Source organism: Trichechus manatus, unplaced genomic scaffold (genome assembly GCF_000243295.1).
Source record: "Trichechus manatus latirostris isolate Lorelei unplaced genomic scaffold, TriManLat1.0 scaffold00131, whole genome shotgun sequence".
NCBI classification, from domain to species: Eukaryota; Metazoa; Chordata; class Mammalia; order Sirenia; family Trichechidae; genus Trichechus; species Trichechus manatus.
In genome coordinates, this window is record NW_004444067.1 from 644,222 (window position 1) to 654,441 (window position 10,220).

At 35.8% G+C, this 10,220-nt stretch overlaps 1 protein-coding gene across 1 annotated transcript in view; it reads left to right on the forward strand.

Annotated features, from left to right (window-relative positions):
- Positions 1 to 10,220, forward strand: part of KNTC1 (kinetochore associated 1) — an 80,782-nt gene that overhangs the window by 20,814 nt on the left and 49,748 nt on the right. Inside the window, exons 17-28 of the mRNA XM_004384971.2 lie at positions 2,065 to 2,190; positions 2,273 to 2,362; positions 2,759 to 2,812; positions 3,680 to 3,741; positions 5,969 to 6,080; positions 6,977 to 7,120; positions 7,314 to 7,370; positions 7,464 to 7,565; positions 8,211 to 8,330; positions 8,422 to 8,565; positions 9,129 to 9,227; positions 9,958 to 10,061. Of these exons, the coding sequence (XP_004385028.1) occupies positions 2,065 to 2,190; positions 2,273 to 2,362; positions 2,759 to 2,812; positions 3,680 to 3,741; positions 5,969 to 6,080; positions 6,977 to 7,120; positions 7,314 to 7,370; positions 7,464 to 7,565; positions 8,211 to 8,330; positions 8,422 to 8,565; positions 9,129 to 9,227; positions 9,958 to 10,061 (1,214 nt within the window). The remainder of the gene's footprint in view (positions 1 to 2,064; positions 2,191 to 2,272; positions 2,363 to 2,758; positions 2,813 to 3,679; positions 3,742 to 5,968; positions 6,081 to 6,976; positions 7,121 to 7,313; positions 7,371 to 7,463; positions 7,566 to 8,210; positions 8,331 to 8,421; positions 8,566 to 9,128; positions 9,228 to 9,957; positions 10,062 to 10,220) is intronic.

Below are 10,220 nucleotides of genomic sequence, written 5' to 3' on the forward strand. Positions count from 1 at the left end.
GAGGTGTGAAGATCAATTGGAAAACTAAGCAGCTTTCTGTGAGAGACCTGAACTAGTGCAACGAGGTGGAGAGGTACAAGAGAGGGCCTCAGAAGAGCGGCACATAGGAGGTGGAATCAGTGGGGTTTGGTGATCAGATGTCACTGGGGGGACGGAGAGGACTTGACTAATTGGACGATGATGGCATTATCTAAAATAAGGAATGTGCTGGAGACTAGGTTGGGGGGATAGATGATGAGTTCTGCTTTATACGAATTCCACGTGAGGGATCTGTGGTAAAATGAGGGGATGTCTGGTAGGAAATTGGAGAGTGATCCGAACTGCATCTGTTATTGTTAGGTGCCGTCGAGTCAATTTTCGACTAATTGTGATCCCATGTAACACAGTAGAACTGCCCCATGAAGTTTTCTAGGCTGTAATCTTCTAGACTGTTATCTTTAGGGAGCAGATCGCCAAGTCTTTCTCCCACAGAGCCGCTGCATGGGTTCCAACCACCAGCCTTTCAGTTAGCAGCCAAGCACTTAACCTTTGTGCCGCCGGGGCTCTTTTTGAGCTGAATCTAGAGGTAGAGGAGACCAGGGCGATGGCTCAGACCAGTAAGGGGCAATGTGCAGAGTAAGCAGAGAACTGAGAACAAGCTCTAGGGGATGTCCACATGTAGACAAAGTCTGACGAGCCATAAAAATACGGTAGGGAGGAAAACCACAAAAACGTGTGATTACAGAAGCTAAGGAAGGAGAAACTGTTAAGTGGGGGGTGATCAGCAGTTTCAAATACTATAGAGAGGATCAAGTATAGAAACTGAAAGATGTCTGTTGGATTTGGCAATAAGGAGGTCACTGATAACTCCTGAAAAGACAGTTTCATGGGAGGCAATGAGCAGAAAGCCTGACTGTAGTTGATTGAAGAATATATCCTAAATGTGTGGTGAATATATCCTAAATTTAAAAATATAAAGTTTTAAGATATGTAAAGTAATTCTATGTATTTAGAAACGCGTATGAGTAAAGGAGTAAAGAAATTAATGGAATGAGAAGCAATAAATACTGGTTGGTAAAAGGAGGATGATGTATTTGGGAAGAGGATAAAGGGGGCTTAAACTATGTTGGTAATATGCTGTATTGCTTAAATTATTGGATGAGTATGTGAGAATTTGTTACATTATGTGGACATCTGAAAGATTTCATAATAACTAACATTTAAAAACAGTGAATAGAAGAGAAAAATCAGAAGTCTAGTGAAAGAGATGACAGAGAATGGAGAAACAGGAGAGAAACTATTCTTAAAATTTTAGTTTTCAAAACCAGAAAACCCATGTCAAAGTTGGTATTTTATCCATAGGAAGAGGAACGTGTAATTTTGGGTATTTCTAACTCATGGTGGTTTTAGCCACTAAAGAATCTTTAAAGAGCCCTTTTGGCTCAGTGGTCAAAGCACTTGGCTGCTAACCGAAAGATTGGCAGTTCGAATCCAGCAGCCGCTCGGTGGGAGAAAGATATGGCAGTCTGCTTCTGTAAAGATTTATAGACTTGGAACTCCTATGAGGCAGTTCTGCTCTGTCCTGTAGGGTCTCTGTGAGTTGGAATCCACGCAACAGCAACAGATTTGGTTTTGTTTTTTGAAAGAACCTTTGGTAGTGTTAAGAAATTAAACATGAAACGTAATTGTGTGGTCATCTTTTAAAAACCAGCTCCATCTCTCTTGGACTGCATAATTTCAGACACATTCTTTAACATCTCTTGAGTGCCCATTTTCTCATTTGTAAAATGGGAGTATTGGTACTTACCCTAGAGGTTTATGATGAGATGTAATGGTTACTATTTTAATAAGTTATATAAAGCAATTAGTATATTGCTTGACTCAATAGAAATGTTTCTGTAACTCTTAAACAACCAGATTATCTTTCATTTATCTAGTTATTACAGTCTTAAAAAACTTATTCCTGGACTACCTGAGAATTGACCCTTTTGTATAATAGTTTCTATCACGCTATATAAAACTAAGCAGTCATCTTCAGATTTCATTGTGTTTTAAGTTGCTTGATTTGGTGCATTTATATTACAGCTTGTTTACAAGGTAAAATCAAATGATATACTGGAGAAACTAGCTTTGAGTTCTGTGGACATCAGTGGGCAGACTGAATGGCAAACACTTGTAGATGAAGCTAAAGAAAATCTACATAAAATCCAGGTATGCTTTCTCTGTCACATAGTATTCAGATTGATGTGATCAGCATTCCGGTGCCTTACCGTGTCTGGCATTTGTGAAACAGGATGATGAATTTGTGGTGAACTACTGCTTGAAGGCTCAGTGGATAACCTATGAAACAACCCAGGAAATGCTAAATTATGCCAAAACCAGGGTAAGCGTTTATAATGTTTGTAAATGTTAGTTTGTCTAATGCAAACAAAATCGTTTCCAAAAAGTTATTTCTTTTTCCATCATAGACTTTGTTTAACATACATATGCAAATAATGCCATTTTTGCTGTACAGTGTTCCCTTCTAATGACCTCTGAGTACCATTGCTAGTTCTAGTCCTTAAAGTCAAGGTAGGGCTGAACTGGACAAAATGTGACAGGCTGTTTTCATGAAATGCATTAAAAAAAAAACTGTCATTTCTTTATTGTTCACTGTTTATTTCAGATTTAAATGCAATTTCATTTTTTAAGATTCTTTTTTTCATAAAGGAAAATTCACAGAAAATCCATGTCCTTTTATGAAAAACATTCTAACTATATTTTGTACTATTCATCTTAGCTTTTGAAGAAAGAAGATAAAACTGTTCTTGCCTGTTCTGATGGCTTAAAAGAGGTAATTACATTATATTTATAGGTTAATTCGGGATGAATGTACCTTCACAAGGAGCCTTAGTGGTGCAGTGGTTAAGTGATTGGCTGCTGACCAAAAAGTTGATGGTTCGAATCCACCAGCCACTCTATGGGAGAAAGATGTGGTAGTCGGCTCCCTAAAGATTACAACGTTGGAAGCCTTATGGGGCAGTTCTACTCTGTCCTATAGGGTCGCTATGAGTTGGAATCAACTCGATGGTAATGGATTTGGTTTTTTCGTACCTTCATAATATGTTTTTTTTCCATTCAAGATAGGTCTGTATTTTTCCAAGAGCAAGTTGTCATCTTAATACTTAACTTTCTTTGCCTGCAATATGGGAATTATAATAGTACTTTTAGGATCGTTTTGAGGTCAAATAAAATAATTCCCAAAACCATTTTGTATAGTGCTTGGCACCAGCTAAGCTTCAAATAAATATAAACTGTGATGATAATTTCGTTGGTGCCAAAAATACCTGTGTGTGCACATATATTTTTTTCATTTTTATCTCAAAGTAAATGGTGTAAGTTTTGCCAGAAGGACATTTATAATTCAATGGGGAAATGGATTGATTTTGAAGGACACCTAGATAGAATGAGCAAATGCATTCCTCTCTTTTGCAGTTTTATTACATTGAATGTGACTGGAAATGCTTTCATTATTCTAAGTTTTTTTGCTGTTTTGTGTTAAATAAAGACAGTCATGTTTATGAGAGTTGACCTGAAATAAGGGATAAAATGAGATTTTCTGCAAAACTTCTGAAACAGAATGCCTCATTTTTTATATTTTTTGTGTTACTGTTGTTGCACACAACATTGGGATTATAACATTTTTGTTTTGTTCTGTTAGGTACTAAAGGCTCATGCAAAGCTGACTACTTTTTATGGAGCATTTGGACCAGAAAAATTCAGGTTTGTACATTTCTCATTTTTAATGATTAGATTATGAATTAGATTTAAGTTTTGAATAACATAAAGGATAGAGGATTCCTTTGAATTTGTTTCTAGGGGGTTGAATAATGGAAAACATTATCTTTTCTGCCCAATTATTGGCTAACTCTGCTAGCTGTCATTTGTATTACAAAAATCTGCTGCCTTTGCTCATAGTTTTACTCCCACCGTATCTTCTAGTGGTTCACTTTCCTTTGCTGTTAATTCATCCTGATAAATAGACTTGTCCTATCTTTAAGATAATTCTATTTCATATTTGTAAGTAATGACCTTATTTTGTGCACTTGTGAATATACCTATAGGATCAATTTCTGGAAGTAAAATTGCTATGGTAAATGATACATGCATTTAAATTTGTTTTCCAAGTGTATCCATTCCCAGGGACAGCGTAGGAGGGTGCTTATTTTCTCACTTACTCACCAACACTATAATATTTTTGGTTTTTTGCAAATCTGTTACGTGGAAAAAGGTAGTATGAAAATATAGAACTGCATTACTTTGATTTTTGATTCTTAATTTTGATTGAGACATTTACTTTTTTTTTTATTGTACTTTAGGCGAAGGTTTACAGAACAAATAATTTCTCATTAAACAGTCAGTACACATATTGTTTTATGCCATTGGTTAACAACCCCACCATGTCAACACTCTCCCTTCTCGACCTCGGAGGACCTTTTATTTATTTATTTTTTTTTCGGTGAAAATATACATAACCAAAGATACACCATTTCAAAAATTTTTACATGTACAATTCAGTGACATCGATTATGTTCTTCTAGTTGTGCTGCTGTTCTCACTATCCTTTTCCAAGTTATTCCATCACCATTGTCTTCAACTCACTATCCCTAGGCTTACCATCAAAACTTTTGAGTTGCTATTGTCAATTTGATCTCATATAGATAATTCTTTTTTTTTTTTTGTACTTTAGATGAAGGTTTACAGAACAAAATAGTTTCTCGTTAAACAGTACACATATCGTCCTATGACAATGGTTAACAACCCCATGACATGTCAACACTGTCCTTACTCAACCCGGGGTTCCCTATCACCAGCTTTCCTGTCCCCTCCTGCCTTCAGAAATTTTTATTTTTTATGTTTGTTTCAAAAGATATTGCCCACTCTTAAGATTATAAGTAAATTTTCTTGTATTTCTTCTCTTGTTCCTGACTTTAGCAGAAGTGCTTCTTTTCTATTATCATTTAATCATGATACAGGTTTTTAGGGGTTTTGTTTTGTTTTGAATCATGTTAAGGACATATACATCATCTATTTCTGAACTGTAATCAGGACCGAATGCTTCTTGCAGCATTATTGGTTATAGGAAAAGATTGGAAATGAGCTAGGGGAAACTAGTTAAATAAATTATAGTAAATCCATGCCATTGATTATACTCCACATGGGATACGAGTCCCTAAAAACAGTGTTGTTCATATGTGCTGATTTGTGCAAGCATCAGGATAATAAAAAATTAATTTTTATTGAAGTACAAAACAATTACATAGAACACTCTCATTTATTTAAAAAAGTTGCTTGTATATGTAGTGATTAGCTCAGAAGGACTTGCAAGAAGAGATTAGAGTCCTGACCCGTTGCCCATCAGGTCGTTTCCAACTCATAGTGACCCTGTAGGACAGAGTAGAACTGCCCTATATGGTTTCCAAAGCTACGATTTTTACGGAAACATCTTTCTCCCGCAGAGTGGTCAGTGGGTTTGAACCGCCGACTTTTTGGTTAGTAGCTGAACACTTAACCGCTGTGCCACCACAGGGCTCCTTACTGGAGCCTTATGGGTCTGGAACTGAGCCCTGATGGCACAGTGGTTAAGTGCACAGCTGCTAACTGAAAGGTCAGCAATTCATACCCACCAGTGGCTCCGCGGGAGAAAGATGTAGCAGTCTACTTCTGTAAAGATTACAGCCTTGGAAACCCCATGGGGCCGTTCTGCTCTGTCGTGTATGGTTGGTATGAGTTGGAATTGACTTGATGGCAGTGGGTTTTTTTGGTTTATGTGTTTGGAGAAGAAAGACACTTTTTACTATGTCCTCTTTGGAACTATTTGTTTTGCTTTTTAACTTTCTAAGTAAAAAAAAAAAAAAAAAAGAACTTGTTAAAAGGCATCTTGATACTCCTTGTAAGACATAACCTTAGTTTTTTTTAAACCACTGTTTTCCTCTATTGAACCTCACAGCGGTAGTTCTTGGATTGAATTTCTGAAAAATGAAGATGACCTGAAAGATATTTTTTTACAACTAAGAGAAGGAAACCTAGTTTGTGCACAATACCTTTGGCTCAGACATCGGGTAATGCGTTTTGCATTTTTTTTCTTAATGGCTTTATAGGTGATTGAATCAGTGTTGACACCAACAAACAGGTGGTGACAAGTGTGATTGGATAATGGACTCATTTCAGATCGCTTGATAAATATGACCTTTCCCAGAGAAAATTGTCCTTTGATGATAGTAAATCAGAAGAAGTATTATAAAGATACAGTAGTATCTTATTTTAACTCTTCATTAAGGGCCTAATTAAAACCTCAACTTTGCTCAAAAGGCAACATTTTACTAAGTGATGTATTGTTGGGCTTTCTAATATATTATCAGTGAGGAGGTTGTTTCTATTGCAGCTCAGACTGTGGTCAAGGATTGCCGACCTAAATCGTCTTAATGTTGGCTGGTCTTAGCATATAACATTAGGCCCCAAAAGTCATATCTTGTTGTGATGCCATTAATGGAGGCATTGTGTGTGAGGATTTATACTATCACCTCCAGTTAAGTTTTCCTTAGAATGGCATTTTTGCCAGCTCCTCTGTTGCATAATTTATTATTTGCCACTTGCTGCCTGGGGTTGGAGCCCTGGTGGCATAGTGGTTAAGAGCCACTGCTGCTAACCAAAATGTTAGCAGTTCGAATCCACCTGCTCCTTGGAAACCCTATAGGGTAGTTCTACTCTTTCCCATAAGGTCACTATGAGTCCAAATAGACTTGATGGCAATGACTTGTTGGTTATGAGATTATGGCCATTATGAAAATTACAGAATTTGTATCTCCCTTCTTGAATCACTTGTATATAGAGCTCATTACTAAATCAGTAACATATTTCTTGAAATTACTTCCTAATAGATCTTTCCCTTTAGAAAGGCTGTCACTTAATTTAAATCTGTTGGATAAATCTTAATTTCTCACACTATATAATTTAGGCCAACTTTGAAAGCAAGTTTGATGTGAAAATGCTTGAGAGTTTGCTCAACTCAATTTCTACTCCAGTCTCTTTGCAAAACCTTTGTCCATGGTTTAAAAATGACGTGATTCCATTTGTGCAAAAGACTGTACCTGAAGGACAGGTGAGTTGCTTTGAGTATTTCTACTCTTCATGATTTAATTTTATTTTTTTACTTTATATCCCAGAAGATTAAGTCACATTAACATCAGTTAATTCTTTTAAGGGTCTATTTTGAAAGATTATTATTGAGGTTTGTAATTATTTCAGTAATTATCTATTGAGTATTTTATTTTCAAATGCTGTTTGTGTTTCAGCAAATTCTTGCAAAATGGTTGGAGCAAGCAGCCAGGAACCTTGAATTAACTGATAAGGTAGTATCAGTATAATTCACACTGAAAAGACAGTTTGCACACTCCCAATAGCATAAAACATTGTTTTTAATGATCTCTAATTTTTTTTTAAAGGCAAACTGGCCAGAAAATGGACTTCAACTAGCAGAGGTATTTTTTACAGCAGAAAAACCAAATGAGCTAGGATTGACCTCCTCTTGGCATTGGATTTCCTTGGTATGATATGGGGAATGAATTTTTAGTAACGAAACATTCAATTTATGTTAAAGGATTTGTCTACGTGTAGATAGAGAAAAATTTCTGGAAATATGCCCATTTCTTAAATTTTCTGCTTTTATGTTCTTTTATTGTATACTTTTCAAATCAACAAAAAGGAAAATGTTCTCTTTTCATTTCTGCTATTTCTGTTACAACTTAAGCCATTTTACTGCACTGCATTTTTCCATTGAGGCAGCCAAGAGCAAATATGTAAACGTACTTCTAAGTAGCATAACTAGTATTTTCTGCATTAGCAGTGCTTCAGAAGTCCTCTAAAAGAGTAAGACTTAATAATGCGTTGAGATTAGTTTTTGAAGGCTATTATCAATCAAGTCTACTTTTTCAAAAATTTTATGAATATTTTATTGTTTTCGGTGAAGGTTTAACAGCAGTTTAGGTTCCCATTCAACAATTTCTGTACGAATTGTTCAGTGACATTAGTTTCATTCTGCACAATGCGTGAGCATTCTTGTTATCTCCATTTTGGTTGTTTCATTTCCATTATTCTAGTTTCCCTGACCCCTAACCTTCTCATCTTTGTTTTAAAGTAATTGTTGACCATTTGGTCTCATATCCTAAACAACCTTAACACTTTTGTTTTAGAAGGATTATCAAAACACAGAGGAAGTATGCCAGTTAAGGACTTTGGTAAATAACTTGCAAGAGCTGATCACATTGCACAGGAAATACAACTGCAGATTGACCCTCTCTGATTTTGAGAAGGTAAAAGCCCAGTCTCAAGAGAATCATTTTGTTTATTGTGTCCTCATATGGCTAGAGTTTGCATTCACGCAGTCTTTCTTCTGGCATCCAGGAGAATACAACCACCATAGTGTTTCGAATGTTCGATAAAGTGTTGGCCCCAGAGCTTGTTCCTTCCACCTTAGAGAAGTTTATAAGAGTTTACATGAGAGAACATGACTTGCAAGAGGAAGAACTTCTCCTACTGTACATAGAGGTAACTTTTTCTATCAATACAGCATATTTCTTGGGTATATGCAGCGTACTTTGTATTAAATGTTTAACTCTTTAAGCAATGTCATGCTTTCCCATTAGGATTTATGCAGCAGATTGTATTGGCTGAGAATGTGGGTTAATTCTACTACTAATTGACTGGTGACCTTGAGAAAGTTAGTTAAGCTTTGAAACTCTTGTCTATAAAATGGGCATAATATGACTACTTTCTCCAAAAGTTTATTGTGAGATAATGGGAATATGAGCTCAATAAATATTAGCAATTATTTTTTGTAGATGGTAGTAAGCTGCAATAATCTTATTTATAGATTCTTCAAGAATGCTTTCTTCTTAAGTTTTCTGTATCACATAAAACTGAAGGCTAAAGTTTTGGCAATTTTGTATTCTTTGACTATTATTCAACCTTCATGACAATTAGAATTTTTTGTTTTTTATGTATCCATAAAGGCTATCTACGTGTCTACCTACCTACCTGTCTCTCTGTCTTTTAAGTTAGAGTGAAAGTATACATATATTTTTAAAATACGTATGTTTATCGCTTTTTAGGATTTATTGGAGAGGTGTAGCTCAAAGTCTACGTCACTCTTTGAAACGGCATGGGAAGCAAAAGCCATGGCAGTAATAGGATGTTTATCTGACACAGATGTAAGTAAATCATGACTGTTTGGGTTGCTCTTTTGAGCTATGAATCTTTTCTCAAAGTTTTTGTTTTTTTTTTTAAATTTTATTTTGTGTTGTTGTTTTTGAGAATATGGCACAGCAGAACATAAACCAATTCAACAGTGTCTACGTGGATAATCCAGTTACATTCACTGCATTCTTCAAGTTGTATGACCATTTTCACCTTCTTTTTCCGAATTATTCCTCCCCAACTAACACAGTTCTTAAAGCCTTTTTTCTGATCACAAAGGCAGCATGTATTTGCTAAGAAGAATTTCTATAGTATGAGAAAGGAAGAAAAAGGAAAAAAAAAAAAAAAACTACCCGTGATTCGCTTTAACTATGGAAAATAAAAAATGGAATTTCTCCCATTCCTACCCACAGAACTACCATGGACATTTTTTATGTATTGTAATGTAACTTTATTTTGACTTGACACTGTTATTAGTCACCATTATAAAATATGAATAAAATCATGAATCTGTAGAAAGTAATAAAGCTACATAACTTAGCTTTTAGCAATGAACATACTTAACTCTTTTAAATAATAAAATTGCTCTTCATGAGTGAATGTTGAAAGAAATATATGCCTTTGCAGACAGAAGATGAAATGTTTTCAAACAAAACCTCTGCTGTAGATTAGGCAGTGCCATTAATTTACATGAGACGTAAAACCGGAGCCATATTATTCATCAATGTGTGTGTCTCTTTGTAGCTCATATTTGATGCTGTCCTTAAGATAATGTACGCAGCTGTGGTCCCCTGGAGTGCCGCTGTAGAGCACCTGGTGAAACAGCATTTGGAAATGGACCATCCCAAGTAAGATGAAAGTCTGCCAAACAATTTCTGTGTGTGTGTGTGTGTGTGTGTGTGTGTGTGTGTGTTGGATAAGCTCCGTGTGTGTGTGTGTGTGTGTGTGTGTGTGTGTGTGTGTTGGATAAGCTCCGTGTGTGTGTGTGTGTGTGTGTGTGTTGGATA